Source organism: Lathamus discolor, chromosome 3 (genome assembly GCF_037157495.1).
Source record: "Lathamus discolor isolate bLatDis1 chromosome 3, bLatDis1.hap1, whole genome shotgun sequence".
In the NCBI taxonomy this organism is placed as follows: Eukaryota; Metazoa; Chordata; class Aves; order Psittaciformes; family Psittacidae; genus Lathamus; species Lathamus discolor.
In genome coordinates, this window is record NC_088886.1 from 124,934,122 (window position 1) to 124,957,449 (window position 23,328).

Below are 23,328 nucleotides of genomic sequence, written 5' to 3' on the forward strand. Positions count from 1 at the left end.
TTGCACAAAACTATGAACATTTTAATTTTAACTCCTTATCAAGGATTATAGATTAGAAAATCTTATGAATAACCTATTCTAAATTCCAGGCTCTTATGTGTAAGTTATTCAATCTTCCCAGTAACAGTCCCCAGCATTCACCAACCAGCTTCCTATTTTCTTTTCTGCCATCCTCAACACTGCATTAGAAGATGCTAAGTTTAAATGAGGGAAATCAGAACGAGAATATAACCTGAGAAAAGCAAAAAGCAAAGAGATACTTTAAAATGACAGTCATAAGCAAATATAACCACATACATGATTGAACATAATTAGCTATACAGTCATGAGAAGAGTTACCACTACACCTTACTCATGCTCAAAATGCGAAAACCAGAATGGAGCAAAACAAAAGCTTGCTTCTCATTCAACTCAGTGGCACAGCTGCCCTCCATTTCCACTATACGATTTCAGTCCATGAAGAGAATTGCTAGAAATAATGCTTTGCACAATAAATTTTGAAATGAAGCTGTGTTAGTATTATAGAGGATGCCAGAATGACTAAGCTCACAGTGATTTAGGATGTATGTGTGCAAGCATGACTGTCTGAACACAACTTCCCCTCCTATTCTTTACTTAACAGTATTTTAAAAGTCAAACTCTAGCCCTACAAATCCAGCAAAGGCCGATAAGCTCAGCGATACTGATCTGCAGTAAGCAAATTACTTACATTAACTCTGAAAGCTTGTACAGTGTTATCCAGGAGAAGAATGTTGCAGACCACCTCCGTATGCTGCCTGTCTCGTGCCAGCTCAGATGCTCGTACATTGTAGGTTCTGCCAGCAGGCAATCGGAAACGTGCGGTCATTACTGTCCACACAGGGTCTTTAGGCAAAAAAAAAAAAATAGAGAATTAAAAAAGATCAAAAAATGCAAATGCAAGAATGTCATACTACAAGGGAACATCAACCCACACCAGGTCCGTTGTGAAAATCTCCATTACAGACAAAGGAAAAATGAGTACTAAATTCAGGGTATCCAATAACAGAACAATGTGTTACAAATTTCGACACAACCTTATATTTAGTCCTTTACTTTCTGCTGACTGTCCACCTCCTCCTTATTTTACGGTTGTTTTGTGGTCTTGGAGTTTGGGGTTTTTTATGGGTCTGGGGTTTTTAGGGGTGGGTTGTTTTTTTTATTTTTATACTTCAAAAAGCACTGTAACTGATGGGTATCATGGCTACCAGGCACCAATTAAGTAATTCACTTCAGTACAAAACAGACAAAAAAAAAAAACCAATCTAATGCTTCCACCAAAACACTTTATGTGAAAAAGTATGAAGAAAACAGCAAATACCATGGCAGGGGGGTTGGTGATGATGATCTTGAGGTCCTTTCCAACCCTAACTACTCTATGATTCTATACATTATTCTGAAAAGCCTGTGTATTCACTGTGTAATCATTAGACATGAGAATAAACAGCAGCAACCAAATCATCAGCATTGCTTTTTTTCCCCCTTTTTAAATTGTAACATGCATATATAAAGATTTGTCAAACTACTGAACCTTCCATCTATATAAATTTGATTGGATTGACATATCTAGTTTGGGAGCACAAGTGATACTTATTCTCCAAATAAGGAACCTTGACCAATACAAGTCTGCACCCTACTCTAAGTGCTGATAAATAGAACGTTAAGAATTGAAATGTGACGTTTGCTTTACAAAACTCAGATTATAATGATTACCATGCAACCCCAGTCCAGCAAAGTACTTATGTGAACACCTGACGCTACTGGCCCTATCCAACGATACTTGTTAGTTTCTTAAGTACCTCACAGGATCAGGGCTTGTAATTCACTTAATTACACACTCAGCAAACTATTTCTACATCCTCTGACAAGGGCGTAAGCAAACAGAGTTTCATAACTTAAGTAGAGAACATACTGAGATAGAAAATTTAAATACTTTAAGAAGTAGAAAAATAAAGCAGGTATTCTCAAAACTGAGCAATTTAGCAGGGGGCAGCAAACATCCTAGCAGTGATTAGAGCATTTGCCTGGATCATACAAGGCATCTGTGGTCCAATGCACACAAGTGAATAGAGATAACAAGATCAATCCCTTCCTAAATAGCTGATAGCTTAGATACGTAGGCCTTTGTGGGAAAGTGGAAGACCAAGATCCAAGCTGCCAGCACCAGGAAAGCCTGGGACTCTGCGGTGCAAGCTTCTTCCCACTGCCCACAGCCAACTTCCTAAGCAACTGCCCAAAAAATCCCTGAGGTATTTTGCTTTTCTAGAGCATACCTTCAGCTCTTTCAGCATGACCACACATCTCAGACATAAAAAAAAAAAATAAAAAAAATTTTTTTTATGATAATCCATCCTCGCAAAATGTTTCAGTTCTGACTTAACCAGCATTTTCAGATTGTAAGTACTTCTTTTCTTACCAGACAGCTTTTTTTGGCTATTTAGTCACTCTGGCTTCGGAACTACAATGCTGTATTCACGTAGAATAACGGCAAGTTTATTTTTGTTTTGCTAAACCAACACGACAAACTGAGAAAGGATAAAGACACCAGATATACACACCAGCTGCAAGCTAAACTCACAACTTTCTCTTAATAATAATGACAAATTGTGTTGCAAATATTAAAACTCCAAAGTAAAGCCTAACAAGTACAAGTCTGACAACTCCTCATGAAGAGGCTGCTTCAGCTATGCCTTCTACATGTCTTCAGAAGGCAGAAGAAAATCTTTAACAGGATAGGAACTGAACTTCTGTACCAGTGACCCAAGGCAACAAGACAACTTTTCACAAAATATTTTGTCACACAGGCACAATGTGTCAGTCGCTTTATTAGCCATAATGGCATAAAGATCAGCATCTTTATCAGTGCAGCTATACAATTAACCACTATAGCCAACACTTTAGAGTGGTCCAATAATCCACAATTTTGCAGCAGAAAAAAACTCTTGTTAAAAGCCACCATGCTTTAAGGGAAAAAAAAAAGGCAAATCTTACTACCTTTGCTTCCCGTTCTCTTCCTATTTTTGTCTGACTTGCTGATAAAGACCAACAGTATTTCTTCCTTCCTCATTACTGCCTTAAGCTAGACAGAAAGCTCCTCAGTTTGAAACTGAGCAACAAATTCATAAGAGCTAGCAAGGAGGAAATCAGCCCTCAGTGATGCTCAAAATCTTTTAATACCAGCATTATCTTCAACAGACACAACCTGCACACCCAGCAAGGTTCCTGTTATAACACAGATGATCTTCACTCTAACCAAAACCACTGAAAAGTTGCAGACAGTAATTCAGGTCTTTGTGTACATAAATTAAATGGTCAAATTCAAGGAAGAAGGCACTGTATTATGAGTTTGCTAAGGAAACAGGACCAGCTATAGTGGGTCAGAACAACAGTTCATCTAGCTCACAGACCTGAAGAGTAATGCCTTCTCACTCTCTTTAAGGAAGGAAGAAACAAATAGAACACACACAAAGATTTTTTCCTCACATACTCATCTTATACTCCAGGTCCCACATACGAGTATGTAGTAGCCTGAACTACCACCTCAAAGTAGACAAGTTTCTTTCATGAAACTATGAGGGTTTTGCAACAGTTTTACAACTAAGTATAATAACTGAAATCCTGAAATACTTCTACAAAATGTAAATATAACAGCCATGATAGTAACAGAGAGGAAGGTGAGAGAAGACAGGCTACTTTCCACAAACCACAAAGTTACTCTTTCCCCCTATGTCAGCAAAGTAACTACGGGAGTATGTAGGGATTACATTAAAATGCCTTCACCATCACATGCTCTCTCAAAACTACTCCTCCTTCTAAAATCTGCCAGATTACATGTAACTGCTTTGTGGCCAACCATGTGTATACAACCCATATTTAAACCTCTATCACCATATGTACGTACAAAAAGGACGCAGCTGTTAATAACAGACAGACTCTGCAATTACTTGTCTTATTGTGACACATGTTTTACAACATAATTGGTCCTGAATGGTATCCATATCATCTTTACTACTCCTTTCTCCCAGAAATACATGCACCATGAACACAGACAGTATTGTTTCTCCTGACCAGGTACTGCCATTCTTGCTGTACATTTTGAAAACATACAAAACATAGTAAAACAGTGAGATGGGTAGCTATTGCTTATGAGGTTACAGATCATAACTATCTGGTTTCCCAGCAAATACTGACATAAAATGTCATAAAATGACAAAACTGATAAAAATTCAGCCACACTGGTTGCAGAATTCTGCAACAAAAATACATTATTGCTAAAGTTAGTATGGAAGTAATAAAGGACTGATCTGAGCTCCAAAATAAAACAAGCAGTCCCAAAAGAAAAAGAAATAAAAGACAAAAGCTGAGATGCAACCCCAAAAAATTTGACAACTGGTTTAAAAAGCAAGGTACTACTCTGTGTGCACATCCATTTAATGGACAGTACCATGGCCATGCAGGCTGAAATCACTGGAATTAACAATCCAAAGCACATGATGCTGCAGCAACTGGAGTAGGACAGAACTTGCACAATGAACTCCACTTACCTCTCAACTTTGTGAAAGGACTAAGTTGTACATTTCAAGTCTAAGCTCAGGTTTCAAGCGATGAAGCAATTCTAGGGAGTGTTCCCTATCAAAGGGCAGAACATTCCTGCAATACTGGCTTGGTTAGGGCATTAAAGAGCATACAGAAGCTTCATGAGTGAATTTTCGGCATCTTCTATTCTTTTATGTAAACTTATGCCATAAAACAACAATTTGCTTGGGCTTACAATAAACTAACCATTTAAGCAGCTTAATAAATAAGCAGATGGTTAAGAAGGTAATTAACTGAAATTTAATTTATCCAAGAGAGCAATCAATTCACTGACTTGAAGAGTTCTTTTAAAGAGTTTGCATCATGTACAACCGCACAACCACCTCAGCACAGTACAGTATGCACGTCTGTGCAAGGACATGAGAAATTTCATTTTTCAAAGCTGATCCAAAGCAGCTAAGAAGCCAGATCTCCATTTGTTGAGAAGCTGGTATTTTCACAACCCAGAAAGCATGGATTTCCAGTACAGCCCACCTACTGATTTGGGTCCAACACAGTACACGAATTTCCTACAAGAGGAATGAATTTTCCTAAAGCAGGCCAGACTCTTAGAAAGCCCACATCCTTATAACATGATGTAGCTTGAACACATTAAATAGACTGCAGGCCCCATGGTTACTAAATTATCTAATCTAATTAGGAGAAAAAAAAATTGAAAGTACAAAGACAATTTTTAAAGTTTAAACAGAGTAATACAACACACTGCATTTCAAATAAACACTGAGTTATATCTAGAGCCCATCTTCATATACATTTACTGAAAACACATTAGTGAAACTAACTTTTTTAACCAAGACCAGTTTGAAAATGCTAAACATTAGCTGATTGTGCACTATTTTAAGGGAAATGGACATTAGTCCAACAAATGAATGTTTAAATTCTTTGTCTTTCAAAAATTTGTTTTGAAAGCTTTCAGCAATTCCGATGCAGCACACAGCTTCAGGACATTCCTTACAAATAAAACCAGAGCAGAAATGCATTTTCATTTAAGTTAATCGAGCCATGCACTACAGTCCTGACATCATTCCAACAATTCATACTTCATTCATTACTTCCTGCTTTCTGCTGACCAAACAATGGAAAGTATCCATAATTGTTGAAAGTTGATACTGTAAACTTCAGGTCATTCCACTTTGTTGTCACTGGGTTCAAAGGTTCAAGACAGGCAACAGAATCATTAATGATTTTGGGCTCTATCAAAATCTGCTGTTTCTTTTATAAGTTTACTTATTATCTGTAATATATAATCAAATTCATTCTGCTTAAGGAAAATAATATACTCTGGAAAGCTCTCATACAGCCACCTATTAAACTCTTCCTAACACTTTCAGTGAAAAAGAGGGACATTACATTTTTCCCAGTGATGAACTGGGACAGTTACAGTGACTGCATAATATAACTACAAGCACAACTTCTTCAGTGCTACTACATTCCCAAGGAGTTCTCAAAATAGAGCAAGGATACAAGGGGACACTTGGAAGTTTGGAAGGTGAAGTTTCCAAAACCTCAGCAGCTTCTCTTCAGTGGTGGGTAAGCAGCCTGTGCTCTAGCTCAGGTACATGCACGGGGCTGGCAGCTCTGGGAATCCAAGCTCACCCTCATCAGCCAGGGCTTCCTGCACCCTTCCTTACAGTCCTGGCTCTGAGCAGCCTCCACACTTCATATGCAAAACTGGTACAAGAAACTTATCTAATCTCTAACTGCTTTTATGCATTCCCTCAAGACTTCTATTATCCACACTCACTCTGAGCTGCTTGATTAAATCCCTCAAGGATACAAGAAATATAATAAAACTAAAGAAACTCCTATCTGCAAGCACCTCACCCCTGAGAGCAATAAAGAGCAATTCACATGCCCCCAAAATGTCCATAGTCTCACCTACATTTCTATGAATGGGCTACTCTTACATCCTCCTTTTCCACATCCTCAATCCTTGGCCACACGAAGAGACAAATCTAACACAAAAGGCATTAATTCCTAAAGCACATCTGAAAATTTTGGACCCCTTGGGTGCATGGCTGCAGTCACCGCACTGCCATATGACCACTTCAGTGATGAACAGCAAACAAACTTGTGCACCGTGTTAGCAGCAGCAGCCCAAGCTGCTGGAATAATCAGCGTAGGATGTAAAATGGCAAAGCTAACAGGGATAAAAAAATTTAACTGAAGAAAAAAAAAAAAAGGAAGCAGACCAAACCCCGTGGAAGGGCAGATAGCTGAAGCAGTTGGAAAAGGATAAACCCACCAGGAAAAAGAACAAGAGGAGCACTGTTTAAATATCACATAACAGTGAATTTAGCTATCCTTCTGTATTTTAAAAATATTGTAAATTAAAAAAATATACAAATGAATTGATAAGATATAAAACCTCCTTGTTTCCTAGTATATATTAGACTGTTAGCTGATGACATTTGAAGGTGTTTATCATGTGTAAAAATTACTCTGAATAAATACCAAAGTCTTCCAAGTCAGTTCCACCTCCAGTATTTTAAACTCTATGATATCCATAACGTGCACCAGCCTTAAAGATGGCAATCCATGACACTCACACAGATGATTACATGTAACTTTTCCCATTCCTGGAGCTGGATCTCTTATTCTAGGTTTCATGACTCAATGCTATAATAAGATGCAATAAATTGAGACTATAATGAAACATTACTAAAATATCTTCTTGATAAAACTTCTCAAAATAAATTTGCAGTAATTTTTAAAATGTGTTCTTAAATTAGGTTAAATAGATTTAAACAGATTTTTCATTAAAAGGAAATTCTGACTCCCATATAACTCTAAGATTAGGAAGCCTAAATATTTACAGACCAGAAGAAAAAAAGTTGAAATCAGCGCAAGTTCAGACAAACTAAAACTAGAAACACCAGATGATAACAAGTTAGTACTTTATATCTCACTTAAGAAAGGTGGGGAGGGGAAGACAACAGCGACACAAACCAAACACCCAAGTCCCCAAACTTATTCCTACAGTTTTCCTCAAAAGTATAAAGCAGTAACTAAATTTGATTCCCCTTTGCTGCAGGCTTCCAAAAGAGATATCTTTACCTATTAAAGAAGGGGGTTACAGTCCTCGACAGGCCTAGCAGAAACCAAAAGCTCTTTAGTATTTAAAAGGAGCCCAGTTATCTTCGAGCCTTTAATGACAATTTACAACTGCCTATAGCTAGAATAACCTAGTACAGCACTTTCAGGACACTAATTACCAACAGCTCTGAACTTGAGCAACAGCTTGACTACACACGCAAGAAAACGTAGTATGTGAGAATTAGGTTTTGATTTCAGCTTTTCTGTCAAAAAACATGTAGCCAAATAGAAAAAGAAAATAAGCAAATAACAACTGCTGGTCTTCAAACAACTGTACACAACTATGCAGATCAAAGAGGGGTAACGCACCAAATGCTGGAAAGTTACATGTTCTAACTTCATGTGACCATAAATGAACACAAGTCTCACATTCTGTACACCCTACAAGCCTCAACAACAATTATCTGAAGAAAACACCAATATAAAACATACCAATGGAGAATACCTGTGAGCTAGCTATTAGCCGCCTATGCGCCCACAGATCAATACTGCTGCACACAGCAGGATCTTCAAAACCAGAGCAACTAGTTGAATCAGCAGCTTTAGGTCCAGCCACGGTATCTGTATTGTGACACCTTTGAAGCTGAAGGCAGTCTGAATTGAAGACAAAATGGCAAAATTCAGAAAAAAGGTTTTATTCTACTCATAGCCAACTTCAAGTTGAATTTTGGCTGCCACTAGAACTGAAGTATTTGACAGAGCGAGGAAAGTTGTCAGTGTATATTCTGTTCAGAGTTTCTAAACCTAAGCCAAATTATCTTCAATAGACTTAAACACAGCAGATGCTAATTCTAAGGCTGAATATAACCAATTGGACATTTTCCATCAAAATTAGTTCTTAATCAGAAATACCATTTCCACAAAAATTTTCATATAGTAAATTTCAGTTTTGCCAAAAAAGACCAATTTTCCACTGGAAACATTAAAATAATGCCTGTCTGGCTACCTGCCTGGAAAATGCTTGTCAACTTCGCTTCCTTATCCAGCAGAAAATAAACCAAGGGAAGTCTTCTAGCAGCACTGCCCAGAGAAGTGACCTCACTCCACCGGTGCCCCTGGCTCTCAGCCACCCTGCCTTGCACTCCTTTTCCAAGCACCCTGATACTCAGCCTCTCCCCAGCTTTCTGGCCCTGGGGTATGAGAGTGGAGCAGGACACCTCTTCAGTTGCTGTTGGGGTACACACTTGAGAGAGACCCCGAAGAACATCCAAGCACTATAACTATAGTCTCTCCGCACAAGGAGAGAGCGGCTTTGCTGATGGACCAGCCCAGGAGCGAAAGAATCATCGTATTCATATCATCCTGAATGTTAAGTTCCCCTTTTATTTATTTATTTATTATTAAGAGCGGTCACATTTTTGTAACTTCAGCTTAGCTCAGGTATTTTCCTCACTTGCTGCTGCCTCCTCTCAAAGATTTTCTTTACAGGAAATACTTTCCAGTTACAAGCCAGCTCAAGAGGACTAGAAGTTCAAAATTATTTGACTCAACCTGGCAATGAAGATATCACTCATGTTCAAATGATTAAGCAGTTAAATCTGATAATCATTCACCTGCAGTGAAATAAAAAAAAGAAATAAACCAGAGTTTTGTGGGTTTAGTTTCTTTAGCAGAGGATATGAAACAAGTCTGAACTCCTCAGATTTATACATTGTACAATCCTACTTTGTTAAAGGATCATTTTTAAAGATCTTGACCAGAGAACAACAGGACAATTTTATCTGTACTTCTTAAAAAAAGGCGAACTTAAAGCCAAACCAAAAATTTTCCAAAATTGTGGCACCTCAACAGTCGCACCCTCTCAGAGCTTATGACAGGATTAATCATTTAGGCCTGACTGCAGGCTCTGATGCACTTCATACATTCTGAGTTTTGCAAATTGTTAAACCACGATCAGTTTTGTACATAAATGAGTAAGAGGAAAGATAACCTTCATATGTATTCCTAAGAGTTATCTAAAAATGTGTTTTCTTCTTTTGCATTTCCTTCTCTTGAAATTAAACTGACAAACTTACAGAAGCAGCTGTAAAAAAACAACAACAAAAAAATTGTATTGGAAGGAAACATAATGCAACATAATGCAACATAATGCAATGGAGACAAGACCCAAACTTACAGGAAAGGTTTATAATTCTTACATGGGTTGACCAAAGTAGACTTCTAAAAAATGCTTTAGTTTTATTTTTTGTTGAATATGGCTGTTTTCTTCCTTATAGCTTTCTTCTTTATAGAATAACACAGTAACACTTGGAACTTGCCACAATATTAACAAAAATAGCAGATGTTATTAATGGTGTCAAAAGCAACATCACACTTTCAAAGCTAAATATGAATATAATGCCAAAAAAATCACAACTCCCTGTATTCTCACATCCAGAAAGATATAAAGTTGCAGCTATACAACTGGAAAAAGCATAAAACCTAGAAAGAAGTAATTTTTTAATGCACTACAGCACTAAAATGAAATCATACCATGTTACCCAAGCAAAACTAAAATTTACTGACATACTCTGTACTTACATACTATTCATCTCAGCCCACCTAACTAAATCTCAGGCCTTAATTAGAAGTTAAATTCCTTTTAATACCATAATAATGAAATATTTTCTAGGTACAGCGTATATGTTTTCTATATAAAAACATTTAGTATCATTGTACTTGATAAAACATCTGACTGGGTAAAGTTATCTGGCCGTGTGGCTTGGAGCTGAAAACTTCCAAAATCAGCTGCCATTCACAATCAGCAAGAAACTTCAATACTCTTGGTTTGAGATTAATTAATTCAATTATTCTGGTATTTAGGGTATTTATTTTTAGTAGGAAAATAACTTCTACAATCTCCTCTAAAGCATTCGTGTCCAGGAAAACAACAGAGGCTTTAATGCTTCTTTATCATATTGGCTCTGTTCAGGATGAAGTTTCACGTTCACTGAAAAAGCAAGCACACAACCATGTTACAAGCCAGTTAACTAAAAATAAAGCAATAAAAGAAACATCACAGCTCCAGCTGGAATAAAACATTGCTGAGAAGGACAAATGAACACACACATGCAGAGCTGGTGTGTGCTGAATTTAAAGAGCAACAGGCTATTAAAAGAAGAAAGGACCACAAAACTATGAAACGTTATTTAGAAGTTTAATGTCACACTGCTATTTATAAGACTGTTATTTGTGGTTTCTCTCATGTATTGACCACTTTTAAGCATGAACAAAACCCTGAATGCAATTTAATCACCTGCATAACACAGGGTCTTCAATTTCAGTGGCTTACTTCTCGGCTGCTGATTAGAACTTTCATCTGGCCAAACTGATTTCCGGACAGGAGCCCAACACATACCTCCTGCCACAAACCAGTACGGGAAGAACCCATCACTCCTAATGACACTGTAACAGTAATCAAATTACCTCTTATTTGTCTTTGAAAAAAAAAAAAAACCAAAACAAAACAGAGTTTTGGTAATCACCTGTTAAAATACGCTCTCTGCCACTAAGATGGTTCAAATCCCCATCCCAAGGCTCTTCACCAGGTTGCAGGCTGCACACAGTTACCACACTTCAGCTGAGAGGCTGGAGGTGAGTTTGGTTTTTGGCTTTTTCCCCCCCACCAGGAATACAAATACCAACCTGAATGTGGCTCACACCCCAATGCAGAAGCCCACACGTCATCACAGCAAAACTTCTCAAACTTCTGGTATGAAAGATGAGACCAATTTTATTTCAAACAAAGCCTAATTCTAAGAAAACCATGCTAAAAGAGATGGTTTATGTATCTAGTCACTAAACTTTTGAAATACAAATCAACATTTCCACTGTATTGTCTATAAGTGGCACCTAACTCATAATTTAATTCATAATCAAATAATGTAACCGTAAAAGTTGCTCTCAAAGAAGTCTTAATCAAGTGATTAATTCAGCTTTAGATGTCACAATGAAGTTCACACTGCTTGTGCAAAAAAATAATGTTAAAAATGAACATGATACTGCTCAACTGCCCATGGGAGAGACTGGTATCGCCTAGCTTTTAACAATCTTTCCCCACTGTTTTAAAAATAAGGATGTAGCATTCTTTTTCTCTTTGAAGCTTAATTGATTTAACAGCCTTCCATGAAAACTAATTCACCTTCCAACATATAGCAGCTTTGCAAATGCTCAGCGAAAGAATCATTTGGTTAGTACCTTCCACTGTACTGCAGTTAACAGATACTATTGTAAGTGAACAAAAGCAGTTATAATCCCCAGGCTGTTAGAAACCAGAAGTCTGCATGGCTGTTCCATCTTCACTGCAGTCAGTTCGCTTTGCTTGTCTGTGCAAGTGCTAAAAGCTCCTGAGCCCCACCACCTCCTCTGAGCAAGGTACTGTGCAAGGCAGCAGGACTGAACGACAGATTTTAAACAACTCCCTCAGTGCTCTCTGTTCTGCTTTGATTCCACTGAAAAAATACTTTAAAGACTAAGGAATGGTTATGCTGAACGTCTATCTGCTTCAAATTCCTAACAAGCATTTAAAGCACGTGTTAGTCTACAAAATCCTGACAGTGGAGACCTAACACAATGCTTAGTGAGCTTGTTTTACCTATGCTGGCATCCTACCAATTCCAGAAAGGGATTTCATAGTCAAAATAAAAAAGGTAATGTTAATCTTCAAGAAGAAAACAAACTTATCCAGAATACTGCAATTTCCAAAAGCATATAAGGAACGCACATTTTAAGTAGCTGATCTGCAATGATGGCTTAAGCAACAGTCACAATATAAAACTCACTCTGCTGCTATATTTGTTATTTCTAGAGAAGGGAGGAAATTTTATCTCCAAAGCTACTTGCGAAGCATTGCTGTAAGACAAGTCAATTACTTTTATGATAGCAGACCTTTAATATTTAAAAATTCAGTACAAGCTATTATGCAAGCAGCTGTCACTTAGTCAAAACCCCTATCAAAGGGGTTTAACTCCCCACAGTTAAAACTAAGCACGGAAATGATGCTGCAGTTCTTAAATCTAGGAAGTAACTACTTCCTCAGGCGTAATGTCTCAGGTGCAATGTAAAAGCCCACGCTGAACACAGTAGAAGGCAACAGCATATTTCTGCCCAACACTCCAGTTCTCAAGGATCGGTTATGTACCAAGTGACCCATACTTCCAGTGTGCACTGGTATGTGGAGACATGGATCTTTGACAAACAAATCCTGAAATTCCTGCAAGACTGTGGAGCAAAAAAGATTCAAGTCTTTTGAAAGAAATGAGAAAAAGATTTGCAGAACATACCCAAGCTTCCCAGCTTCTTGTCCTTCTGGTGAAGGTGAGGATCAAAGTTTTTGCAGTTGTCTATAAAAACAGTCGAAGGGAAGCTGCCAACAAGTCAAGTCATCGCTTCCTTAAATACCTTTCCTTTGAGGCTATCACTGAACATTTTTTCTGCTCAACTGCCAAGCAGTCAACATTCTGGGACAGATTCATTTCCCTTTTAGAAAAGGGAACAGAAGCTACTGTGGGGAAAAAACAAACAAACCACAAACAAAAAATTAAAAAAAAAACCCTAAAACCAACAAAACCCCAAACACCGCTGAAAACAGAGAGCAAAAGTGAGCATCTGTGCAGTCTCTCCCTCTGAACAATGCCATGCACAGAGACTATTAATGGTAGAAGGAATATAAAGAAGAATTCAACTTGGTGTCAGCCATTCCAAAATTAAGGGCAGTCTTCGCATCAGTTCAGCATCAGATCAGGCGCGATTAGTCACCACTAGTGCTAACTTGCACAAATGAGAAATTGTGCCTGTAAGATCAATTCAGTATGCAAATCTCAAAAACAATGAATGAGCCAAGTTTTATGAAGACTTTAAGTTTCCCAAAAGCTCTAGAAGAGCTTACTCTATGTATTTTATTCAAAAGAAAATGCAGTCCTAAACTTTCCCACTACAATTCTTGCATATATTCACAGTTCATGAAGTCACAATAAAAGACAATGGCTTTTATACTCAAAAGGTATCAGCACAGGCTTGCAGAGAAATGAAAATAAGTTACAATAATGGACGTTTAAGTTACTTTCGTGAATACCATTTCAGACAACAGAAATTCCTATCATGTTGGTAATATAAACAAGAAAATCTTCTCAATATATTTTCTTATCTTCTAAAGACAGATACAGTCTCTCTTAGGAGAATCATTCTTCTATGAATATTTAACTTGAAACGCAAGATTTGTTGTCTTTAGCCAGCACATGTAATCATCCCTGAAATAAATAATAGGTAACAGTGGACAGTGGAGATAATACATTGTTAAGTTTATGTTTTTAGACTTTTAAACATGGCTACTAATAGTTTTTTAAAAATCATTAGGCATCATTAGGCAATTTAAATAAATTACTAAGTAAGTAACCCTAAAATAGTCTGGCTCTTGTTCCTGTTGTTTTCCCTGGAAAGGCAGGTACAAACATGGGTCAGATTCACAAATGAGCTGATGGTTATAGAATCACAGGTTGATGCAGTAGCCAGGCTGAAGCTACAAAGATAATTATTTATTAATGAAACTATCACTTCTGTACCATCCCCCTCCTTCAAGCGCTCTAGATCTCCTCCACAGCCCTTCTTAGCTTCTCAAGGCTCTAAGAGTCTGCTTTCTAACTGTTTCACCCTTGTCTTTGCTACTCCATGCCCTACTCCTTTGGGGTGGGTGCAGAAGATGGGACAGCAACAGAAATTACCAAAATGTCCCCCAAAACCTCAGAAAACCAAATGTACCACCCAGAAGAAAGAAAAAAACCCTGTAGCCACGAGACAAGAACCATGCCCAAGTCTGCTCCCAAGCCTGAGAGAGATGCTGGGTAAGGTACATCTAATCAGAGCAACACCTGCTGAGATGTTTTCCACAAAGTTATGAAAGGAAGGGATAGATGGCACCATGATCACCGATATAGCATTACCAAAAATCATTGAAAGGCTTTTAAAATTTCATGTATCTTCATGCAAGGTACAGAAAGATTCCCACACCATGCACAGTCAAGTGATTTCTCCCCTAAGTCTCCCAGATGCACAAATTTTCAGCAGTTAATTCTGGGTTTCAGAACTTTGCCCTGGCTCATTTTTCTATCATCTTCACCAGCAGGAAAAATTCAATGCCTGTAATGCTTAAGGACAACCTCCTTCAAAAACAAGACTTTCAGGAGAAGAGAAAACCCTGCAGGAAAACTGATTAAGTTTATCCTCAACATGCACAAACATGTTGACAGTGACATGATACAGCTTTCCAGCAGCTAAGTTTTCCAACAAATAAAGAGAAAAAAACCTTACAGCCTCTATTGAGTGTGAAGAAGCACTCTGAAGATGGAAGATTACATTCATTTTTTCTCTAAAGTGGAATTATTGTATAAAGCGTATTGAGAAGGAACAGTCTAACAAGACACAAACTAATCCGTGAAGACATCTTTAACAGGTGATGAGCTCTCTGAGTCAGCACACCTGCACTGCTCCTCTTTGGCATTATGCTTAAAAACTCTTTTCATTCATGTGCCTCTGTAGTCAGGCCAACTCACTCTCTTAGGTCTTCTTCTTTAGGCACTGTTTTATAACTAAACTCAGCTTCCCCAAACTATTTGCTGCCTTCTGCATTATGTGACAGAAAGTGAAATTTCTACCTCATACAGAGCATCACTATTTTTTCCCTTGGGGGCAAAGCCACAATATCATAAAAATTTGGCTATTATGAGACTTCTTTTATTAGAAGGCAACATCAGTAATACTGCCTAGGACTGCTTATTCCAACAGCTTTTTTCTTTATCTAGAATTCATATCCTTAAAAAAAGAATAGGCTAAGCTAAAAAGCTAGTTAGCTAACAGCTAAACTATATTATCTTAGAAGTGCAGTTTATTTATATTGCCTATGAAAAATATTATTCCTCCCAATTGCTGTAAAGATAGCCTCTCAAGGTTTAGATAAGAAAAGTTCATGAGTCTCGCATTTAATATCACTATAAAGGATAAAACCAAATGGTCTTTCATTGCTGTTGATGACTGTTTTAGCTCATTTTTCTACGCTGCCTTAACACTAGCATTATCGTAACATTATTAAAAAGTTTGTTACTTTGTTCTATTAGTGTTTTACAACTACACAGTCCAACATTACTGAAGCACTCCTGAAAACACTGTCTGTAATATCCCAGAACTAAAAAGCTAAAGAAGAGGGACATATGGCAGGATATGGAATGTGCATATTAACAAAGAAACCAGTAACCGGGTTCTTCTATTTTCCAGCGTCTATTCACGTACGCTTTCCCCAGCCAGCAGCTGTGCAGCACAGCCCAGTTTCCCTGGAAGGAGCTGCAGGAGCCACAGGTAAAAGCACAGAGTGTCATTTTGCAGAGTAAAGTCTCTCTGCACAGCGGTATGCTCAACTGAGAACACAAAGCTCTTCCTCACACTCCGAAAGATGTTCAGAAGAGGTATTTTCCCAAAATGAAGGCACTAGCATCACACAAGCAATAGCCATATTCACTGATGGGATGAGATTACTTTCTTTCTAAATAGTAAGATATTCTCATCAGAGTATCACAGACCAGATTCAGTTCTTCTGGAGAGCCAAAGTCTTTCACTAAAATAAGAACTTTAAATACGGGCTTTAGGAAATTCAGTATTTCCAAAAACACAATGGTAAACTGAGTCAGCAACAAGCTTCATTGTAACAAAGATGTAGGAGACAATCCAAAATAGTAAGGCTCATGAAGATTCAGAATGCCAAGCCAAAACAAAAAAACCAAACACTTCGCTTGGTTTTCCCAGTTATTCCTGATATAATTAGAGAATCTGTGACTTAGATAAACAAGCTTGCCATATTACAAAAAGGCAAAAAACTTCAACCCATGACATGCAGAATAAACCTGGAGCAGATAGAAACTGCATTCTTTGATGGTATATGAAGGAGAACTAAATAATTACATTAGCACTATGATTATGGGGAGTATTTTAGTCAACAAAGTCCAGATTACCATTTCTGAATTCCAGCCACCATACCGGCATTAGCAGTACTGACTTCAGAACAAGTACACTTCAGCAAACATCTGTCGCTATGGGTTGGCAAATACTGACTTGTCATTTAGATAAAACCATGCACTTGCTGAGGTGGGCAGCCAATGTCAGAGTTCAACAGTCTCAGAACTGTCAGCAAACAGAAACACCAACATCCTGGTCCACCATGAAATTGTTGATACCTTCTGTGGAAAGATGTGACAACTGCATACAATTCATTCCCTACATCACAGGAAGGAAGTGACCCATAACTGGAAAAGGTTTGGTGGCTCCAAGAAGTTGCAAGGGGAGTAGAAACACACAGCCTGATGGGTCCTTTTGCAGTCCAGTAAAGGTTTGAGAAGTTTCAGCTTTGTCCAGTGCTCTCCTTTGAAGTCAATGCTAGAAGGTCCAAAACTGGAGTCTGTGAAGCCAGAGAGCAAGAGATGCAGTTCCAGCTGGATCACTCAATTACTGAATTAGGGCTGCCAGGAACATGACCCACCACTTGTGAAACAGCAGGTAGCCAGTGCTGTGTAACATGCCACTCCTTAAGTGTTTGTTGATGGTGGGGAAGCTCAGAAGGCAAGCAGAATAGTGAGAGCTGAAGAACACTCAGATAATTCAGAGGAAAGAATGAAACAAAGCTTGTTCTTTCCAGATTCAGATGCTGGTGTCAGGAAGTTCTGGCAATGCCTTAACAATGAGGGTGATGTTATGTACATCAGAGAGCGGGGCAATGGTAAAGGGTTTATTGCCAACACGGCCTTATCCTTTTCAAAAGTAGCTCCCATTCTCCAAGAAAAAGCACAGTATGCTTATTTACCAGAAGGTCACCCAAAAATCTCTCAAAGAAAGAGAACTTCTCAGCAGCCAAGAGTATGAGGAATATACAATGCCCATCAGAGAATGTGCTGTTCTCAAAACTTGGAAAGCTGGAGCCCACAGAGCAGAAATCCCTGTTATTTAACACAAAACCAGCAAGAAGCTTGTGTCTGCTACTGACAGTCAGGCAGACTGCTAGGAGCTATTCTGATTCCCTACAAAGGATGTAACATGAGCGTTATTAAATAACAGACATGTCCATCTGTCCTCTGGAAGTATATAAAGAGAAACACGAATTAGAATTTCTTCACAGTGTTAGATCATCCGCCTTTCTCTAAGAAAATCTGCAGAAAAGAAAAAAAACAACCCAGAGAAATGAAGAGGTGCCAACTAGACTGAACAAGTGCTGACAGAGCTCATGTGAGTGCAGAAAAATCTCATCTAGCTCTGAAGAAATCCAAAATAAGTAACTGAAGAGCACAGATACCCAAACCTACAGCTCATGAAGACTTTGTGGTAGGCTTTTATTTTTTTTCCAAAAGATATACAGGCTATGCTACACGTACATCTCTGGCACAAGCTGGTCACTACTGCAAAATATCTAACATCTATGAACAGCCACTAACATGTTTGCCACTATGTATTCTATTAGGCCATTTTGTAAATTTGTGGTTATGTTCCTCTGAAAAATTATATGGGAAGACATTGGTAGCTGGAGTAGGAGTAGCCATTATATGGCAAGTTCTAATAATACTGCTAGTCTGGTTCTTACATCTCATTTTACAGTTCCATGGACTGTTCAGTTTCCAGTCTGACCACAAGGGATGGGAAAATATGGGTCTTAAAATTATAGTTGTCTGAATGTTTATCTAAAATAAAACAGGAAAAACCACTAACTACTACAAGCAACTACTAACACCTTTGTATTTAGTTTGTTTTCCTGTTTTGTTAGCTTCACTATCAAGGTCCTTTCAGTTTTCTACTGAATACGGTTGATAAATAATTTAAGAGAACATAAGATCACTTTCCAGAATACCTGTATCAGAGTTAAGGGAGATCAGAGAACCTCTACTTAAATGCCTGTTTTCAGAATACTTACAAACAAAAATATGACATCTATGGAAAGCACATAAAATCTAGGCAAGGCAATTGGAGAAATAGAGAACTAACTATTTGACAGTAACTTTTAGGTAAAGAGAACACAATCACTATCTCCACTGGCAACAATTCAAGAAAAATATCACCCCAGGAATCCAAGAGCAACTCCTGAATGAATATCATGCCTTCCTTTCAGTAGGGAAAAAGAGAACAGTGTTCAAGGGCTTATGGAAAAGAGCAGGCAGTAAGAACCATGTTATCAGCAGGTACCAGCAGTTCAGAACAGGCACAGGCTAAAAAGGTATTATATGGCTACTGAGAATAGAAGAAAGATGACAGTAAATGCTACCAGGCAGAAGAGTGCTTAAGAACTTGTAAGTTCTTACTTGTTGTAAGAAGAGTCTTACAACAATGACATCAGATCCCCAAGTGCACACAAAATAGCACCTCAGGATATTTTGGGAGAAGGTGTAGAGACTCATGGAATATAAACTCACAAAAAGATGTATTTATTTACATTTGATGTGACACAGAATAGTCTGTTCTCCATTTCTGATTTGGGGTTATACTTCGAAAAGCAGGAATTCAGCAGTTCATATGGAGACCTTCACAAACGCAGTGCATCAAATCCTGGTACGGAAGTTTAGAAAATGACCTATTTATAAAAAAAAAAAAAAAAACAAACCAAACCAAAACAAAAACCCACACACAAAAAACAAAACAAAACAAAAAAAAACCCAGAAAGATCATCTGTATGATCAAGTTTGGTTTGGTGCATTAAGCTCATATTTTTCTTTTACTTAGTCGTTTGATCTTTGAAAGAGCCAAAGATTGATCCTTTAGCTCTATAAACACATGGAAATTTTGAAAGCAAATTATCAGGATTACGGTAGCCATAAAGGAGGCAAGGACAACACAATGAACTAGAGCTCATATGACTGACCAGAGGGTACATCGCTGAATATCAAAGCAGAGCTGCAGAAACTGTCTCAGGGATATGTATCACACTGTTGACAATGCCACTTTTTCTGCTACTTTTTTTCCAAGTAAGTAAAGAAATAGAGGGAACAATTTACACGATTTTTTTAAGAACAACAGAAGATATTCTTAGGTTAGCTGAAACACCGCAAGACTTAAACATATGCAGATGTATGTATTACGTACAGGTTTGGATTGAGCCAGAACATCTATTTACCCATTACTTGCAGGAGTATACAGAGTTGAATTTAGACATGAATTTATATCCTTTGTGGGCCTTAACTGAGGTTCAGATTTGAAAATGCCCAGCTTTGCAGGTAACTTAAATTCAGATGTATATTTTATCATTTCTGAATGTGTCTAGGATCTGTAAAGCAAAACAAACCAGCCTCTTCCCCCTATACCCTCTTCAAAAAACAAAAACAACCCACAAACACTTTTATGCTGCTACTAATAACTTGACTGCAGACTAATGAGTGTATGTCCCTGTAGACTTAAGGAGAAAGTGCATTTGTTTATAGACAAAGAGCGCCTTGTGATTTCAGGAACATGAAAAGCAAAATTATTTGTTGTGAAGGTACCTGGTCCCTGGTGGAGAGACACTATGAAAACAGGTGAGGTTATATTATTTTTTTTTGTTGTTGTTGCCAATGATTCTACCAAAATGGCTGAGGTCTTTAAAATTTCACACTAAGCTCACCATGTGCTGCCTTGGAAAACTACTGATTTGAATAATCTTTTTGAAACTTATACATATCCAATTCCAACAGCTTATCAGTCTAAACCTTACTGCAATTATTTGACAGGTATTTCCAAATAATAGTAGAGGTTTGACTAATAAGGCCCACCCAGATGATATAAATAGGAGGTTTTTAACATGTTCTGGGGATGACAGGTTCCACCTCTTATGTACACCTAAAAAGGAAGGCTTTCAGTGATGTTATTGATCAATTGTAAGAACGAGATGAACAACCAGAGTTGGAAAACACATTAAACAATAAGAGGGAGAGGGAGAGACATAAAGAAAAAAAAGCAGCAGAGATCAGAATTTCCAGAAGTAGGATGCGATCATGTCAGAGACAATTAGACTTTACTCTGATGAACTTTTTATTTTGACATAACCTGGCACCACTAGTTAACACAGCATTCTTAACCCACTCCTGAGTCTGGACTCTCATTTCCAGCCTTGCATCATCCTCTCCCTACTGCTGACATAGCCATTTGTACAGCCATATGGTAAACCAGAGTGGGGAATTAAGCAGCAACACGATTTCAGCAAACTGATTTTTCAGACAAACCTATTCCCCAAAACAGTTCACTGCGCAGCAGCATAAGCACTACTGCAGCACAAGGACAGCAGGTGGCCACAAAGTGGGGAAGCTGCTTCTTCCATGGTCAAAACAAGCACACCTATTTAAAAGTATTAGCATCCAGCTAAGTAAAGATCATTCATTTCAGTAAAAGCAATTTCAAGACAGGGAAATGGTGAAAAGGTGGGGGAAAATGTAAAGACATTCAAAACCAAAGGTTTTTTATTGTATATTTACTGAACTGGGGACAGAACATGACCAGATAAAATGGGATGATGGCTACAGTCACTGATGGGATGATTTTTTTTTTTATTATTATTATTTATTTATTTTTTTTAAATACTGAAGCTAAAGCAGGCACTTGGGGGGGGGAGGAAGGGGAGGTGTGAAGGTCTAAGGAAGTCAGTGTTTAAAAAAGGGATGAAACATTATGATAAATGGAATAGGAGATGAAGATGCAAAACCAAAGGGGCAATCACAAAAAGAGGGAACAGCATATTCTTCCTTGAAGCAGAGACCAGAAATTTGATGTACCCTCCACCACTTCCACAGCTATTTATTGACTACCATAAAATAAGTCTGAATTTATAAAAAACAAACCATACATCACGTTAATTTCCACGTGTCAGTGCTGAAATAATGGCATTCTTTTTATGTTTATCCAAACAGTATTCTATATACAGCTGAAACTGTTGTATCATTTCATCACTTATCTGCTACTGACCCCTCTTAAAATCTCCTACATTATTTAGGTCTCTTTCACTACAGAATAAAAAGGACTTGCATACAACACAGCAAACAATGACAGTGAAGAACAGTTGGGAAGAAACAAGTGGCATGTGACTTGTTTCCTGGTGTCTGAATCATTAATTTGTATTTTGTTTCATGATGTACCAGAGGAAAGATTAAGACCATAGTGTTAACACAGATGATTCCTGAAAGATCATGTTTCCCAAAACATGAAGATTCAGTGATAAAACATAGTCAAAGACATTACATAAAAGAGGTGATGGAGACTGACAGACAACTGTTCTAAAGGCTCCATGTACTATTTCATCTGAAGGTGGTACAGGGTCTGGCATATCAAAGAAAACAGAATGGTAGTTATCAATGCACATGTTAGTTTTACTGAAGCTGTACTTAACTATAAAAAGGCTTAAAGAGAACACAGACTCAAGTGCCAAGTCTGACCTAAACCTATCTTTTCCACTTGTGCTTTACAAAGGTCTTCAGGTGATTTAATACAATCCAGAATGAGAAGTAAGACTCATCATATTGTGTCTGTACCAGTAAAAGACTTGCATAGAACCTGGTATTTGCTGCATTTTCTCACTTCAAATTTATATACTCAGTAGGCGTACCAAAAAAAAACCCCAAACTCCTCCTTTATCTGAGGAACTCAAAGAGTTTTTACTGCAAAACAGTATTTCTCATTTCTAAAGGAGTAGAACGGGATGCAGAAAACTGAGTAATTTGCCTGTCATTACACAGTGAGTCAGTGGCAGCAGCCCACACTGGTCATACATCTCTCGCTGTTCTTATCAGGACTGGCAGTAGAATGAGGTCTTTTATAATAGTTACATGCCATATGTATCAACAACATGATCCTCGTAAGTTCAAATGTATGCTTGTTTGTTCTTCTGCTATGAAAATGAACACTAAAGCTTATACAATACTCTATTTAAAGATAACACACTAGTGGTTTCCTTTTCAGTCCAGTACTTCATTGCCTAAAACATACTGGAAATGCTTTTGGGTTTACCATGAACATGTAAAAATAGTTACATCTCCTAAAGAATAAAAGTTATAGTCATTAGTACCTACATCTTAAAACCAAACAAAACTAGGAAACTGAATTATAAACAGTTTGTATGTGACTACACCAAGGAAGGTTCACTGTATACAGGACCTGCATCTTACACTTCTCCATGTTGTTCATCACTGTCAGGATTACCAAGTTCTGGATCTTTAATCTGATCCAACGCAGCACTCGGATTCTTATCTGCAACACGTACTGTGCCAGCCTTTCTGAAGCAGAATTTTCCCCCCCATGGAATGAGAACTGACTAGTGCACAGGGGGGAAGGGGGAATGATGATGACAGTATAAATGAACAAGGAACAGTACATAAACAAAAGATAAATTGTTAGAAGAAAGGTTAATTTATGCAACTCAGAAAAAATTTCCTCCTCTAGTTAACAAGCAATCCTTAAATCCTGCATAACTTGGCGTAAAGTCTGTGATCCCTTTAGCATATCATCTTTGGCATACAATCACACAAAGCAGCTCAGAAAAGATTGGATTTTATCTTCATCAATGACTTTGGCAAACCTTTCCAGAAAAACAGACTTTCCTGTTGTAGTTGGTGCTGATATACTTTTCTACAATTAAGTCTCTCTAACTGAAACTTTCAC

General features: G+C 37.8%; 1 protein-coding gene across 5 annotated transcripts in view; it reads right to left on the bottom strand.

Moving 5' to 3' along the window:
• Positions 1-23,328, bottom strand: part of PTPN4 (protein tyrosine phosphatase non-receptor type 4) — a 112,954-nt gene that overhangs the window by 72,326 nt on the left and 17,300 nt on the right. For 4 of the 5 annotated variants that reach the window (XR_010610865.1, XM_065671504.1, XM_065671503.1 and 1 more), the window contains exon 2: positions 710-864. Coding sequence is in view for 4 of the 5 variants with exons in the window: in XM_065671504.1 (XP_065527576.1) it covers positions 710-847 (138 nt within the window). In the remaining variant the exon portion in view is untranslated. Of the gene's footprint in view, positions 1-709; positions 865-11,334; positions 11,348-23,328 lie in introns of those variants that run through there. The other variant, XM_065671502.1, reaches the window with a different exon arrangement.